General features: G+C 36.3%; 2 protein-coding genes across 2 annotated transcripts in view; one reads left to right on the top strand and one right to left on the bottom strand.

Annotated features, from left to right (window-relative positions):
• LOC132130338 (junctional adhesion molecule 3B-like) overlaps positions 1–17,756 on the bottom strand; it is a 328,210-nt gene that overhangs the window by 122,182 nt on the left and 188,272 nt on the right. The gene's annotated exons all lie outside the window — the stretch shown is intronic.
• The window catches only part of LOC132130423 (protein turtle homolog B-like), a 109,353-nt gene that overhangs the window by 20,062 nt on the left and 71,535 nt on the right, over positions 1–17,756 (top strand). The window contains exons 2-3 of the mRNA XM_059542133.1: positions 4,829–5,020; positions 11,210–11,356. Coding sequence (XP_059398116.1) covers positions 4,829–5,020; positions 11,210–11,356 — 339 coding nt within the window. The remainder of the gene's footprint in view (positions 1–4,828; positions 5,021–11,209; positions 11,357–17,756) is intronic.

Genomic DNA, 17,756 nt, shown 5'->3' with positions numbered 1-17,756 from the left:
GAAAGAAAATGGATTAAGTCGTTTGTCAGAATCAAGTACTGAATTAAGTATTTTTCTGATACTCTGTTCCAATTGGCTTGTGATGCTAAAGTTGAAAGGAAAGGACGTTTCTGTGTACACAAACAATAATTTGTGCTCTGCATTTTACCCATCCAAGTGTACACAAACAGCAGTGAGAAGTGAACAAACACACACACACACACACACCCGGAGCAGTGGGCAGCCAATGCTGTGGCACCAGGGGAGCAGTTGGGGGTTTAGTGCCTTGCTCATTGCTCAATACTAATTATTTTAAATTAAATTAAAATATAAGTAATAAAAAAAATATTAATGTTAAATCAGTAATGTGTCTGTCAAACTACTATATTGCCTTTTATTTTTCCAGGTCTCATATGTACAGTACATCTTCTACAGACTGATAAGATCCCAGGTCGTACCTCATGTCAAATCATTCTGGAATGACTTGGCACTTTAGAAGAATAGAATGAAAAGTATTATTATGGGATTACAAATCAAGTTTAAAAGTTATTATGTTGGTGTTAATCACAACTTGGATTTTCTGAAATGTTGAATTCTCATACAATATCACAACTTTGGGACAGTGTTGTATCTCTAAAGCACTGTAAAACTGTAGCTTCCAAACCTTTACGATTTAGTCAACTATAGGCTAATTGTAGTCTGGTTGTGCTACACTTATCACTTATGACTGAAGTTAAAAGTAGACCTGTTGAACTAAACCTGAAAACCTTAAAGCAGGACGAATAAGAAAAAGTTATTTTGGGGCTTCTACTATATCTTAAAATGAATTCACGTGAAGCTGAATTTGCAGCAGCCATTACTGTTAGTCTTCAGAAATCATTCTGATTTGCTGCTCAAGAAAGATTTCTTATTATTATCAATGTTGAAATCTGTTTCTTTCCAGATGTATTGATGAATAGAACAGCATTTATGTAAAATTGAAAACACTGTCATTTTTTTTATCAATTTAATGCCTCCCTGCTGAATTAATGTATTAGTTAATAATAAAAAAAAATCTTTCTGACCCCAATCGTTTGAAGTATTATGAAATAAGTAGTTAAATCTACATACTAAGACATATGATAGCTTATTGTTAGATACAGATCAAAATAGAAGTCATTTTTCACTGATAATTGTTTCCATTCCAGTTGAATCAGTGATTTGTAGTTGAGAGCTGAATCAGTCTGATTACTAAATGAGTAATTCCGAACAACTGATCACACAATGATTCAAAATGATCATATTTTGGTAAACTATTCATTTAACTCTGTCCAAAGATTTCCTTCATGATAAGCATAAAAGACATTACAAAATAAGTGCAGATTCTGTTTGGGTCTTCTTATAGCATCCATTGTATGTATACTTAGTCTTATCAATAAATATAGTTACAGTTAATTGTCATAAAGGAGAGAGAATTTCAGTTATCTATGGTCTGCATACACAGTAGAATGATATAATCTAATTATCAACATTTGAATGAAACTGTAACCTTAACTATATCCAGGAATCATTAATTAATTAGCTCAAAATCCTGTGTATTCTTCCCAAACTGTAATAATAAGATTGTTGTAAGTCTGAGGGTTTTGTGCGAACTCTGTGAGTGATCAATGGCAGGGGTAGTGTGGGGTAGTGTGATCCAGCCAAACTAGGTCAAGTCCTTCCCTTCCATTAGAGCATCATTAGTGTTCAAAGCCACCATGATATTTAGTTTTTTTATCAGCCTTGTCAGAATCGTCTGATGCAGATGAATAGGGAAGCTACAGTCTATTGTTCACCAAGGGGAGGTAATGTCATTTAATTTGCACTGTACAGCTGCGTTTTTATTCTTTTTCTTTGGAATTGGCCATTTGCAGTCTTTACACCTTTTTCTTTTCTTCCCAAGTCATACACAAACCATTTTAACTTGTCATCGGGTTGTTCTGTCAGACAGTGAGCTCATTCAGCTGTAATTGCACAGTCAGGATCCATCCTGTTTATTTGCTGTGTGTGATTTTTACTCTGCAAATCAGAAATTCTCATCACCACTCATTAGTTACACAACAATCTGACAAGATTACTTCTGAAATAGTCAGATGCTTGATGGATGCTAACACAGATGCTTGATTCGTTTTCTTAGGCACAACAAACTTAAAAAAAAAAAAAAAACTAAAAAAACAACAGTTTTAAAACTGATTAACATGAATATTAATTGAACAGGTGAAATATGTTAATTTAATGATATGTGTTTGACTGTCCCAATTTCTTTCATGTAGTGACTTTGTATTGAAAAAGTATATATTTGTAATAGCCAGTACCCTTTAATTTGTGTAGATTTAATAGATTTCAACATTTTCTTGCCATATTGACTTTGTTACTGGCTGAAATAGATGCCAATATTATGACTAGTGGGTGTTGATTCAGTGTTTTCAGAGAAACACACTGTTCTGAATCAAATCCTGTACAATCTCGAAACACTTTCGGGTTACTTTGACCTACTTTCCTAAGTGGGATTTTCAAAGGAAGTACGGTGCCTCCAGCCTTCTGCTGCTTTTATAATGTTGAGCAAGATCTGTAAAGATTATATGCTGCTAGATTGTTAATGTATGACTTATATATTGGTGCTTTTCATCAGTATATTAGTGCAAATTTGATGATAAGATTGTTGTACTTGGGCAAAACTCTGAAAACCAGTTTGCCAACATCTACCAAGGGCGATATTCATTTTATATTATATTATATTATATTATATTATATTATATTATATTATATTATATTATATTATATTATATTATATTATATTATATTATATTATATTATATTATAGTGATTCATTTTAAAGCAGTTGAAAATATAATAAAATATAACAACCATCATATTTACATAATGGCTTTTGAAAATAAGTTCATTTTGATGCACGAGATCAAGCGAGAGACTACACATTGATATCAGAAATAGTGATCTGGATAAGTAGCTGGCTGCTAATGAATAAATGTAAATTCAAATGTTAATAATTGGGCAACTTAATTACAATTTATTTATTTAATGTTTGTTTGTTTTAAAGGGGCACATTCTGTTATGAAGTTGTTATGAAAAAACATGGATTACTTGGATTTTTAGTGCACAGAATGCTCAAGTTCTCTATGTTGTAAATTGACATCATTTTTATCTCTGAGCTCAAGTGGTTTGACTGGCTCGATCCCTTGTGTCTTTCATTGTAAACGGGAGTAAATCTGGAGGGGAGAGGAGAGAGAGCAGCTTGTTAACCGCTTGTTGCTCTCAGTTGTGCAAACAGTGAAGTCATAGCAAGGCTTGTTTTGCTCACTGGTGATGTCACCAGCAGCCAATCAGCAGGCGCTGCTGCAGTAGGTAGTGGGTGCAGCGGGAGTCTTGGGTATATGCACGGGAATGCGCTGGAGGTACTCCGGCTCTCATCATCACCTCATTATAAGGATGGAGAGAGAGAGAGAGAGAGAGAGAGAGAGAGAGAGAGAGGAGAAGCATCAGCTGACAATATCTAATCACAGTTGTGAGTCAGTCATTTGATTCCCCAGATTTTTGTATGTGATGTGCCTCACAAAGGAAATTACATACTGAATAAATCAATTTGAGTCCACCTGGGCTTGGATTAAGCCAGACTGTTTCATTTGTCAAGCACCTCTTAAGGAAGCTATCATACTCTCTTACATCCACTCATTATACCAGCTTTTCATTGGCTAGTGACCTTAAGCCAAGGTCAGTTTTGCTCCTGCAGGAAGCAAGACTTGAATTTGTATCCTATCTAATGCAAATGTTATATTTGATGAATAAGTTTTGATTACCTATTTATTTGCTGTGTGCAAGATAAGCTTGGATATCATGGTTACTGTAGCAAAGGTTGAAAGGTGGATAGCAGTTTTCTATTTCATTAAGTCTCTTTGATAATGTGTTATTGCTTATAGCTTTTTACGAAATTGTGATTTTAATAAAACTCACTCATTTATATGTCTTAGTGTGGTTGCTTTTCAGGTGTGTGGGACATAAAGTGGGGTCCAAAAAGTTGTTTTGTAATATTATTGATTTTGAACTGTGTGTGAATCTTTACCTTTAATACATGATTCAAATGAACAGCATGTTTATATAATTTTTTTTTTTTTTAATCTGACATAACTGTAATGACTCCAGTTCAGTAATTGCTCTGAATGATTCACTGGCTGAGTGAATCTGTTTCAGACTGCTAACTCACTACTAACTCACATGTTTTGAGACAAAAAACTGTTCATTTGAATCGGACATTGAAGCTTGCACTGTGTTGTTGCGTGGAAACAATACTTGACTGCACACTAACAAGATTATAGCTAATATTAAGTACATTTTAATTAACTGTTGGACATTTTAGTTTTTATTTTAAGCCTAATGACTATGTATCCACCATGATTTGAGAATAATCCATAGAGCTGTAAGAATCTGTACATATGATTAATGTCACAAATATGATTATTTGATTAGTGATCTAGAAGTAATGCAGAATCTAAATATTTCTTATTTTGTGTTTTACATTATAAAAAACAAAAAAAACACCCTTCTAGATATAAATAGGGGACAATAAAAAAACAGTATAGTTGGCATCGTAGTGAATAGAGAATGAATGTGTGTGTATATTGATAAGTAAAATAGTTTCAGGATATACGTACAAGTTCATTTATGCAGAATCGAACTTCAGTCAATGCTTTAGTCTACAGGCTTACTTGATCTACTAACCAAAGTTTTCTGTTAGATGAATCATTGCTCCCCAAGGCAGTTTCAGAGTGTTTGGTACAATCCTATCCTCATCAAAGTCCATATGTTCTCACAGGTGCCCACGGAGTCAGAGAGGAGCCCCAGTTTGTGACGGCCCGCGCAGGGGAGACCGTGATTCTGGGATGTGACGTGGCTCACCCACTCAACGGCCAGCCCTACGTGGTGGAGTGGTTCAAGTTTGGAGTGCCCATCCCCTTCTTCATCAACTTCCGCTTCTACCCTCCTCACGTGGACCCCGAGTACGCCGGTGAGCTCGGATTTACACCACATTTTATTATATTTTCCACAGAAATAAAGCCACTTTGTATCATTTGGACAGTGTTGTAAATATGTTTTTAATTAAATGATTAATTATTACATTTAATAATGGAAATTCACTCATTTTATATCAGTTTTAGACATTCTTTTTTTCAGGCAGATTTGTTTTGCATTTTTGCAATGCAACATTTAATTTTATTTTATTTTTCATTTTGCATGAATGAAGCTTTTTCATGCACCAATATGCACATTAAATTGTATTAATTATTGAATTGTTGAATTATTAAATTAATTAATTATTGCAATGTAATTTTTTCTCCAATTATTGCTGTTCCATACTTCTTATTTTTTTTCTCATGTGGCTCTGATTTGTCACATGAAATTAGTGAACAGTAAATGTCTGTTTGGTCTGAGGTCATTATTTGCAGTCTTGCAGCCGTGTCAATAGATTATGAATCAAAACGCGTGGGCTGGTTTGAAGAAAGCTCTTATATTTTGCTCCTGTGTATCTGACGGTCCAGATCTGCGGACAAGTGGAATAGGTGCTGATCTCAAGAGTAAAGCATCAGCCAAACAGATGAAAGGGGTTTTGATATGGAGTGGAGGGGAGCGTCATCATCAAATATGATCCTTTTCTTCGTAATTGAGATAAATTACATCATTGATAAGGAGTGGAAACAGAAAGGGCATAATTTAAGAGCATGTCAGATTCATAAAAGCAAAGAAACTGTGATAGTTTATCAGATGTGGCTTGGGGCAGGATATGCAATTTTAATGGCTCTCACTCAGAGTGAATGTTAATGAGATTAGAACGTTTTTTTTTATTTTTCACTTTCTCTCATCCTGAATCCACAGCTGAATTTCCAGCAGCGATTGTGCAGTGCTGAGTTGTATATATTTTTTAAACAAATTAAGAAATTAATTAATCTCAAAGACAGTTGCTCTTCTGGTGCTTGAAACCTGGGATGTGCCTGATTTGAAATCTTATTAGAAATTTTTAGAAATTCTTATTAGAAACTGCCACTGTAAAGCTGGGATGAGTCAGGTCATTTTTAATATAACTCTTTTGATTCATTCATTGTATTCATCTGAAAGAAGAAAGTCATATACACCTTGGATGACTTGAGGGTGAGTAAATCATGGGGTAATTTTCACTTTTGGGTGAACTATTCTTTTAATATGTGTGTAGTACATATACCAATAACATCTTTGTTTGTTGCAGTAATATGAACATACTGTTCTATTTGTATCATTCCACACAGGAAGCACAAGTTGAACATGTCTTTTTGTTCCACTGAGCAGGATCCATAATTGCCATAGATGGCCTTGTGACCTGTATTTACATGAGGTCTCATTCAGCAGTGTATTTCCTCTGACCTCTGGCCTTATACTGGCCACTGCCTCCTCTCGATTAATGGCTGTACTCTGCATATCTACAGTAGCTCTGTGTCTTAGTGTGTGAGACCCCTGCTGTAATGGTGACGTCCAGCATAACTCAGGCATAGATATCAAATGCCCACCACAAAAAGCCTGCTTGTCACCAAATGACTCCATATGAATCCCATGTATTGGGTTTTTGTGTAACCATGAGATTGAGAGATGATAAAGTGTCCACATATCTGAGATACACTGTATTATTCATTCATTCTAAATAGAGCTGAAACAGTGATGCTTGAAAAGTTTTAGTCTCGTTTTCCTGCACAGAAAAAGCCTGTGGTGTCGGAGGCAGGACTCTGGTTCCCATCATGCACTAAAGCATGTCTGAATTATTTTAATTACAGCTTTAGAGCAAAACCCTTACTATTTAAATTCAAATGTATAAAATAATTTTATTTTATTTATATACTATTATTTTATTTATTATTTTATTTTATTTTTTTATTCATATACAACCCCAAATCAGAAAAAGTTGGGACAGTATGGAAAACGCAAATAAAAAAAAAAGAAGTGATTTCTAAATTTACTTTGACTTGTATTTCATTGCAGACAATAGGAACACAAAATATTTCATGTTTTGTCTGGTCAACTTCATGTCATTTGTAAATATGCATCCTTTCCTGTCATTCAGACCTGCAACACATTTCAAAAGAAGTTGGGACAGTAAAGCATTTACCACTTTATAATGTTGCCATTCCTTTTCACAACACTTAAAAGACGTTTAGGGACTGAAGACACCAAGTGATGAAGTGTTTCAGGTGTAATTTTGTCCCATTCTTCCTGCAAACAAGTCTTAAGGTGGGCAACAGTACGGGGTCTTCGTTGTCACATTTTGCACTTCAAAATGCGCCACACATTCTCTATTGGAGACAGGTCGGGACTGCAGGCAGGCCAGTCAAGTACCCGTACCCTCTTCCTCCGCAGCCAGGACTTTGTAATGTGTGCAGAATATGGTTTTGCATTGTCTTGTTGAAATATGCATGGATGTACCTGGAAAAGATGTCTTCTTGAAGGCAGCATATTATGCTCCAAAATCTCTATGTACTTTTCAGCATTAATGGTGCCTTCACAGAAGTGCAAGTTACCTTTGCCAAGGGCACTGACACAACCCCATACCATGACAGACCCTGGCTTTTGGACTTGTTGCTGGTAACAGTCTGGATGATCCTTTTCTTCTTTGGTCAGGAGCACACGGCGTCCATTCCTCCCAAAAAATACCTGAAATACTGATTCATCTGACCACAGTACACGTTTCCACTGTGTGATGGTCCATCCCAGATGCCTCCGAACCCAGAGAAGTCGACGGCGCTTCTGGACACTGTTAACATAGGGCTTCCTTTTGGCACAGTACAGTTTTAACTGGCATTTGTGGATGTAACTACGTATTGTGGTACTTGACAAAGGTTTGCCAAAGTAGTCCTGAGCCCATGTGGTGATATCGCTTATAGATGAATGACGATTCTTGATGCAGTGCCGCCTGAGGGATCGGAGATCACGGTTGTTCAGCTTAGGCTTGCACCCTTGTCCTTTATTCACTGAAATTCCTCCAGATTCCTTGAATCTTTTAATTATGTTATGCACTGTTGGATGTGAAATATCCAAATCTCTTCCTATCTTTCTTTGAAGAACATTGTTTTTAAACATTCCAATTATTTTATCATGTATTTGTTGGCAAACTGGCGATCCTCGGACCATCTTTGCTCCAAAAGGATTAGACCTCACTTGGATGCTGCTTTTGTACCAAATCATAATTACAATCACCTGTTGACATCACCTGTTTCAAATCACATCATTATTTAACCATTTTACCTCATTACTAGCCCTAAATTGCTCCTGTCCCAACTTCTTTTGAAATGTGTTGCAGGTCTGAATGACAGGAAAGGATGCATATTTACAAATGACATGAAGTTGACTAAACATGAAATATTTTGTGTTCATAGTGTCTGCAATGAAATACAAGTCAAAGTAAATTTTTTAAACTTTCTTTTTTTTATTTGCGTTTTCCATACTGTCCCAACTTTTTCTGATTTGGGGTTGTATTATTTTTCATTTTATTTTTAATTTCTGGTTAAGTCCTAATATTTTGTTATGTGCTTTTGTCAAATTTTATATATACTGTACACCCCCCCCCCTCCACACACACACACACACACACACACAAACACACACACATATATATATAAATATATCAAAGTGGTAGAGCAAGGTTGTGGGTTCGATTCCCAGGGAACACATGTTAGATAAAAACTGTTAGCCTGAATACACTGTAAGTTGCGTCTGCTAAATGCATAAATTTAATTTATATATATATATATATATATATATATATATAGCTATTTTTTAGCTCAGTTTTTTATATTTTAAGTTCTTCAACTTAAATGTACTGTATATATTTCCAATGTTTCTAAGTCTTGATGTATTTTTTATTCAGCTTTATTTCAGAGAACACACCCTCATGTCATTCCAACCCTTATTTTCTTCCCTTTTTTTTCGTTTATCCATTTGAAGGTCAGTGGGGTCAAATTCTTCAAAGTTCTTCAAAAAAGTCTGCTTCTGTCTTCTGCATACAGGTTTGAACTGTGCCTCTAACTTAATGAGTGAGAGGGAGAAAGTACAAGAAAAAAATGAAAAGAATATGAATGTAGGATAGGCGGTTTCATGGTTCCATACTGTATTGACTTCCAGTATGTCACTTCCTGAGGACTATCTTTAACTTACATCGCATGTCAGCGTTGTTTCTCTAGCTCCCATCAACAGTAAAAATAACAGTAAAGCTGTAAAAATAGGCTAGGCCTCAGTGTTATTGATCTGCAGGAGCTTACAGGAGCTGACTAAAGTTTTTGATTGTGTGACCTTGGTGTTCAGTGGACACAACTGTGTACTATTTCCAGTCGCCCCAATAGTGCTGCTTTCTATTCGAGAAAAGAGAGACACAAATGTCTGAAATTGTTTGTCAGCATAACATTGTTTCAAAAAAAGAATAATATCTAACAATAAGTTTTGCTTCTTTAGCTCAAATCACACACACACACACACACACACACACACACACACACACACACACACACACACACACACACACACACACACACACACACACACAACTAATCCAACTAATGTGCATGCAAGATATTTTACTACAGTACTATATTATTGAGTTCATTTGCATAATATTATTTTATTTTGTATGCTGTGGTACCATAACAAATTATTTTCAGACTGTCTATTGGCTGTGGTAATGCCTTTTGTATTGAAAAAAAAAGAGTTTTGAGAACAAACACAGGCCCTTAATAGCCTTGCAATCCCTCTGCCTGTGCTGATATTGTTTCCTGCCATCTGTCCATCACTTTTGGCAGAATATAGAGAAAAAAGGCATAAATCCCCTTTTCTGCTTGACCCTTGGAGACAGCACGCGCCCCCTCAGATTTTTGAGCTAAGTGGATTTTGAATGCAGCATCCAAAAGACAAAACATAGCTGATCAATATTTTCTATATTTAACACAACCACACCTGATTAGAACGATCAGTGCATCATATCATCAGCTGCTAAATTAAAATCTGCATTCGCTGGCTGGCGCTGAGTCAGAGACAGATGTTTTTTTCAGCACTGTGCATTAACCAATCACTCACGATGCTGTTGAGCTTATGAATTTAATGACTAATCAGGGGTGCTCAGATGAGTAATCGCTAAAATGCCTGTGTTTTGTTCACTTGGTCGCTGACTGAATACCTCTTTCTGGCTAATTCTCTCGTCGGAAACAACAAAACGCAAATGTTTGTAAGAATCTGAAAGATATTAATTTCATAGTGTAAACAGCTTCAGTGATTTTAATGGGAGTTTTTGAGAGTGCTTGAGAGTTTTTTTTTTCCACATTAACTTTCAATGTTAAATTCACATTAAATATAAATTCAGTCATATAAAAAATACTGTATGTTATGGCATGACACCCATATCTGTTAACTGACAGGTTTTTATGCATAGTTAATAGATTACATTAGGTTACTTTGGCATAATCTATAAAGGTGAGAATTAAGATATTTCATCATAAATACATAAATAAATAAAAAAAACATAAGTGCTGTTGTGGTTGTGTGTCACATGACGACCCCCCACCACAACTCGTGCCCCCTCAAAAATAATGAGTGCATGACGCCCCTGTCTGGCATGGTTAGAGATGTGTGTTTTTCCATGTACTCATGGGAGTGTCATAAATTACTGCAGGCCACTTCGGCTCTCACTTCAGCCTTCACGGCCCCTGGACCTGACACTGCTGTCACTAAAACATCACACAGAGTGGTGCGGCTATGGACCCAGGCTATGTACATTATTGCTAGTGCAAAGATAAACAATTAGATTTATTTTACTTGAATTAAATGTGTAAATGTCCTTAGGCTTTTTCGTTCCATTTAAAAAACCAGAAAGTTGTAGCATTTATTAAAAGATCGCTGTTGTTGATGTTGATGTTGTTTAGTGGTGTGAAATTTGTATATATAAGTATACAGATAATTATTAATTAATTAAATGTATTCATTTTTAAAAATACATTTAATTGAGATTGAAATAAATGTTTTAATTATCTGTTCATTATCGTTTTAGATGTAATTTGGAATGAAAACAGAGTAATATTTGTGTTTCAAACTGATTTATTTAAACAGTTTACTTGCTGTTTTGTGCTAGACGGGTGTTTTGGATAACGTTAGAGCATCTCTCACATCTTTTGTGCGTCTCTGAACTCCACAGGCCGAGCCAGCCTGCATGGCAAGTCGTCTCTACGTATTGAGAGGGTTCGCTCAGAAGACCAGGGCTGGTACGAGTGCAAGGTCCTGATGCTGGAGCAGCAGTACCACACCTTTCACAACGGCAGCTGGGTGCACCTCACAGTCAATGGTGAGTCTCTGACCCGAGATCAGTTTTTCTCTTATGTCACGTTCAGCTTTTGTTTTTAGGCTGAGGAAGGTGAGCCTGGATCAGGCTGAGAATGTCAGGTTCATCCGAGAACATGTTGTTGTCAGTTTATAGTTTATAGTTTATATCCTTAAATAAGGTTTCCTAACCAGCTGTAATTCAGTCTGTCTTGTTTGACTATTTGGTTTTACTTTCTGGGGCACAGCCCTAATGATGATGTAGTTTGGGGAAATTAAGTCTCTAATGTTCACCAAAGTTGCATTTATTTGATCAAAAATACTGGAAAATTTGTAAAATTGTGAAATATTTTTAATAATTTAAGATAACTGATTTCTATTTGAATATTATTTAAGATGTAATTTATTTCCGTGACGGCAAAGCTGAATTTTTAGCAGGCATTACTCCAGTCTTCAGTGTCACATGATCCATCAGAAATCATTCTAATATACTGATTTGGTGCTCATCAAGCTTTTTTTTATTTTTATCAATGTTAAAAGTGGTTGTGCTGCTTAATATTTTTGAGCAAACATGATACAGTTTTGAAAGATTATTGGATTAATAGAAAGTAAAAAAAACATTTATTTGATATTGAAATGTAATGTTATCTAATCATTTTTGTATCAAAAATAAAACAAAACAAAAAAAACTTTTACTAAACATTTATTAATAGTTATTGCTGAATAAAAGTATAGTAATTGTAATTTCTTAAAAATATTACAATTATTTCTTTAAAAAAAACTTTTGAATGGTAACTCGTCAATGCACTTTTCTGATTGGCTGCTACATCGTGCCTGGTTACGCCACTGTGTCAGTCTTCCTGTTGAATGCATCATGTCACTGTGGCATCCAGATTCCGTTGCCTAGGTAGCAGACACCCAATCCCCAAACTGGTTACAGCACATTAACTCTAGCTCATTGCTGTGTGATATACGTTCAGCCTCTTCTAATAGACAACAGCTGTGAATCAGCTCACCCTTCCAAATGCACAGCTCTGCAGTTACACACTGTGTTGTAATTCTGGGCATCTTTTTATTTGACTCCCAATCTTTTGGAGGATGAAAGGGCGCCCCTCCTTCCTCATGCCTGCTGCAACATTGCTCTGTGACATTGTGTATGCTTGTATCCATTTGTGTTGTTGCTAGTCTTAAATCCAGCAGCTCAGCACACAAGTTGGAGTGTTGACAGGCCAGTTTATCAGCCGCGTGTAGATGTGATGTTTGTGTGACTGTGTGCCTTGCGGCTCTGTGTGACTAACACACTAATATCAGCAGTGTGTCTTTTATGAGAGCACAGCCAATCTGTCTAGCGCTGAGGAAAGCAGCACAGGATTCAGAACACACAATAAGAACTCCACCAATCTCTTTTACACAGTTTAATCAGAGACTAAACTGTACTTTAGGGTGTACTGTAATATGTTTGCTTCTCATCTGTGTCACAGGCAGGTCTTCGCCCCTCTTTAGTGATTCCTGCTCTCTCTGAGGTGTTTCTGCAGGCTTTTGTGCAAAAAACCCCATTTGTATATCTTTATGAATATATGCATGGGGCCGGCTGATAAAGTGCTTTCTGAAGGTTATTTTGTGGAGTGCTGGTGTGTTTGGGGCCGTTTAAGGGGCGGTTAGCACGGCTCTGTTAGGAAAGAAATTAGCTCCATGTTAGCTGCTTTCGCTACATTCCTCAGAGCTATTGTTTTACAGTTCTTGTGATATTTTCGTACAAACAAATTTCCACTTGTGTCCCTCAAGGTGTGAGGCACATGTCAAAAGTGCTAAGCAGGGGGAGAGGAAGTGATGTAATGGTTCATCAGTTCAGCAAGGTGGAGCAACCATATGGTTGATTGTTGAAGAGAGACATTGGATTGCACTCTTTGATCTGTGTGTTTAAAACAGAAACTCAACCAAAAATGAAAATGTGACGCTATATTTCAAGCAATCAGAAACAACATTTAAAAAACAAAACAAAACAAACAATTCTTTCATTCTTTCTTTGTTTCTTTCTTTCTTTCTATTAAACAGGTGAATGAATGAATAATGTCCTGAGCAGCACTAGATATCTTCTGCTTTCTCTGTGATCTTAGAGTAGATTTACATTCCGCTGCTGGGTAGCCCTAATCCTTTGGATTTCAGATTCAATTTCTTGCAAAGTTGGAGAGGGGAAACACAAAACTCTCATTGAAATCAAAACGGAAAAGCCCTCTAAATGTTCACTTTCATTATTTCCCTTTTTGGAAGTTATTTATAGTCCAAATTAGTCTTTGATTTCTAATGTTAGCCAGTGTCATAATCAAAAGCCTTATCATTGTGAGGCTACAAATAAATTTGACATTTTCACAGGAAGTGTGAATAGTTCTTCTCCATCCCAAACAATGCTTGTAAGTGGTTGCTAAGGCATTCTCATGGTTTTTAGGGTGTTCATTTTTACAATTTTCATGTACACTTAAATGGCTCTTTTATGAAGCCTACTCTGCTTTTCTTCCTGTTTTCTGGGGTGTGATGTATAGAGGAAGGACACACCATTTATTTTCTTATTTTTTATTAATCACCTTGTGGTGACTTAATGAAGTTAACTTGACTCTTTAAGCTAGGAGGTCATGTCCTGGCCACAAGGTAAGAGGTTGGTTTGTTAAAGCATCTCGTCTTTTTAATACTCAAATCCCTGTGGCAGGGTCAGAGAAGAGAGTAGAGCAGTTAAATCTATTCCAAACTGACTGTGAGCTAACACTAATCCCATGGGATTTAATGGGATATCCGCATGAGGAGAGAACGTCTGTTGCTTAGTCCCAGGGCAGTCCAAAAATCGTTTTCACTCTCATGCTGTGACATTGCTTGATTGCTGGTGGCAGATCACTTGCTGTGAATACAATCAAGCCAAAAAGGTCTCCAGATTCACCTAACTGTATAAAGTTTGAACATTTTAAGGAATAACTTTCTTTTAAGTTCTTCACCATATTTTAAAGAATCATTTATTTATTTATTTAAAATGTACATTTACATGTACACATATTGTCTTAATATAAAGCTTCATTCATAATAATGTATAAATGAATCTGAACCATTTTTGACTTTTAGTCAATTTTAAATGATTTTAAGATGTGACCATACTGTATGTATGTATTTATTTGTTTGCTTGTTTTAAATGTACAGTTATTGTCTCTTTTGATATGAAGTTGTTAAAAACAGCATGCATAGTAATTATAAACAAGTGTCTGTTAAAAAAGTTTTAAATTAAATACGGAATGTCAACATTCCAAAAGATAAAGGCTAATAAACCACCTTAATGGTTTATATTTATATTAATAATAACCATATTTTTAAATGTTTCAAGTGACTTACTGCTTCATTTTAAATGCATACAAAGTGCTTCTCTGTAGCCTAAAACGCAAAGCAAAAGGATACAAGAATAGTGATGTTACTCTGACTCTTATGTTCAGCCTGAACGATGAAGTAATTGTCATTTTAAACAGGTGCTAATTGCCTGCTAGACATTTTGTGTTTAATTAAGAGCATGCATTGTTGGTTTAGAAACTTGTGACATAAAAGTCTCATTTGTCTTTGACAGGTGAATTCATCCAAAAGCATAGAAGTGAGAGTTCAAAAAGCGCTGTTATATATAAATCGGCTTAGATGAACTGCAATTTTGATAATGCCATTACAAATCTTCTTTTCCACAAAGCTTGTTAAGCAAATGAAGTTGTGACCTCTTTGGATAGAGCACAAGCCCTGGTAAAGCCACAGAGACAAACGAGCACAACAGGCTTTCTATAGAGCTTCATTGATCTTCAGGGTGAAGCGTGGCTGTTTGGATGATACTGTTGCTTATGCTGTTATTCTAATTGGCTCATTATCAGGTCTGTGATGAATCAAACTGAACTTACAGCAGAGTCTACAGAGTTGAGTTAAGGAGCTGTCCGTGGTGCTGATGTTTGTGAACGGGGGGGGGGGGAGCTGGATGGGCTGTCCATGGTCCTGATGTCCTCACAATCTCATGTGGGTGCTAAATGCCATATGAGGCCATATGCTTCAGAAACACTCCAGATGGCATCATGGCATGAGATAAAGTCTTTTAAACGATAGCACAACAGTAGGCACAGAATTCTAGAACTGGCATAATTGATATTTGCAGCTCTGATTGTGACAGAATTTTGACCAGCAGCATGTTTGTTGGTTTGTTAATGGAAATTGAAAGTGTGAGTTTATCTACAGGCACCAGACAGGCCTGGTTGTTCAGTTTTAATTGAGGGATGGCCTTTGGTGTGTTGTCACTGGGTCTAAATGAAGCTGACAGCAGGCCAGCACCTTGGGTACCATAGTGGTAAGAGTGGTGTCATTGTGCACTACTCTTACTAATAATGACTTACAGCCCTTATTCAAGTCTGTTCACTCGTTTCATTGACAAATGTGTTGCATGTTTGTGAGAGGATGTTTGATGTTCAACCGTTTTTTATTGATTCTCTGATTTTTAAGCTATTGATAATTTTACTAATTAAAAAGGGAACAACTGCTATAGGATTTACACAGAATGGTGGTTTTACTTCAAGACCCAGGTTTTACATTGGACATCAAGTTGTTTGTTAGATTATTTTGATGGTTTCATGCTCATAGCAATGTTGTTTTTGTTAACTATAATTTGTAAAATTTAAATAAAGCTGAATTTAAATTAAACTAAATATTAGATGAAACACTTGAATAAGACAAATAAATGAAAATAAATGTTGTCTTGGCACCTATCTGAAATAAAATAAGATTAATAAAAATACTAAAATGAAAAATGAAAAATAAATGTAAGCTTAATAGAACTATTAAAAACTAATAAAAAGTCAAGCAAATAACAAAATTACTAAAACTTTATATTAAAATGAAAACTGAAATAAACGTATTTAAGCATCATGGCATGGTAGTGTATAAAAAAAATATAGATTCATTTTGAGATTTGGTGAAGATTACATTTAATAGTTTTATTAAATTATTAGTATTTTTTAAAGATTACCTTTTAAATGAACATTAGATGATGGCAGATGTAATCTAAGTTTAAAAAATAGGGGAAATGAGCGTGGACACCCAGTACAGATTAATTTAAAAAATACCAGCTGATAATCAATGTAGTCCCAATATAGTGTGTCCCCCCAGCTCTTTATCATACTGTCTTTGTTGAATTACATAATTAGCCTTAAACTATACATCATGATATTCTCAAGATAACAGAGGAGGACAGAAGAAAAGGATTACATGTGTAAGCAGATCAAAGTGTGGAAGGTGATATATATATAATGACATGAACTGTATATATACAGTAAAGACCAAAAGTTTGGAAACATTACTATTTTTGATGTTTTTGAAAGAAGTTTCTTCTGCTCATCAAGCCTGCATTTATTCAAACAAAAATACAGAAAAAACAGTAATATTGTGAAATATTATTACAACTTAAAATAATAGTTTTCTATTTGAATATACTTAAAAAACAATTTTTTTTCCTGTGATGCAAAGCTGAATTTTCAGCATCATTACTCCAGCCTTCAGTGTCACATGTAACATCCAGTCTATCACATGATCATTTAGAAATCATTCTAATGTTCTGATGTATTATGAGTGTTGGAAACAGTTCTGCTGTCTAATATATTTGATGAATAAAAGGTTAAAAAGAACGTCTCAAGGTTACGTATGTAACCCTAGTTCCTTGAAGGAACGAGACGCTGCGTCGAAACGCTTTTGGGGAACGTCCCTGACGAGACCGACTCTGAATATCGTGTGCAATCAGTCCATCGGAAAGGCGTGACGTCACGGGCGGGGTGACGTAGCGACCAGGAAGCTATAAAAGCACGTGCCGTGCAGCTGGCTTCAGCTTCGAGTAGGGAAGCAAGCGCCGGCAGGGGTGCCGGGAGTATGGCTCTGCGACGCAGCGTCTCGTTCCTTCAAGGAACTAGGGTTACATACGTAACCTTGAGACGTTCCTTTTCAGGAACTCGAGCTGCGTCGAAACGCTTTTGGGGAACAATGTGCCCACGCTGCCAGACTTCCAAATCCCTGCCTAGTGTGTAGTCAAAAGAGCACAGCTAAGACGAGAGAAGAGAAGAGCCCGGCGTGGCTCGCATGTCAAGATCGTAAAATCGGACAAATGTGGAGGGCGTGGACCACCCCGCAGCGTTGCAGATGTCCAAGAGGGACACACCTGCTGAGAAAGCCTTGGAGGCCGCCATACTCCGAGTAGAGTGAGCCTTGGCCCCCAAAGGAGGGGAAAGACCAGAGGACTCATAGGAGACGTTGATAGCCTCGACTATCCAACGACTAAGGGTCTGCTTGGTGGCAGGAGAACCCTTGTTAGAAGGACCGTAGCAAACAAGCAATTGGTCTGATTTTCTCCACAGGGCAGCTCTGTGGACGTATGCGTC

The sequence above is a fragment of the Carassius carassius genome, chromosome 47, assembly GCF_963082965.1.
Source record: "Carassius carassius chromosome 47, fCarCar2.1, whole genome shotgun sequence".
Classification (NCBI taxonomy): Eukaryota; Metazoa; Chordata; class Actinopteri; order Cypriniformes; family Cyprinidae; genus Carassius; species Carassius carassius.
Note: the sequence above shows the minus strand (reverse complement) of the source record. Positions and strands in the feature narration are given on the sequence as shown.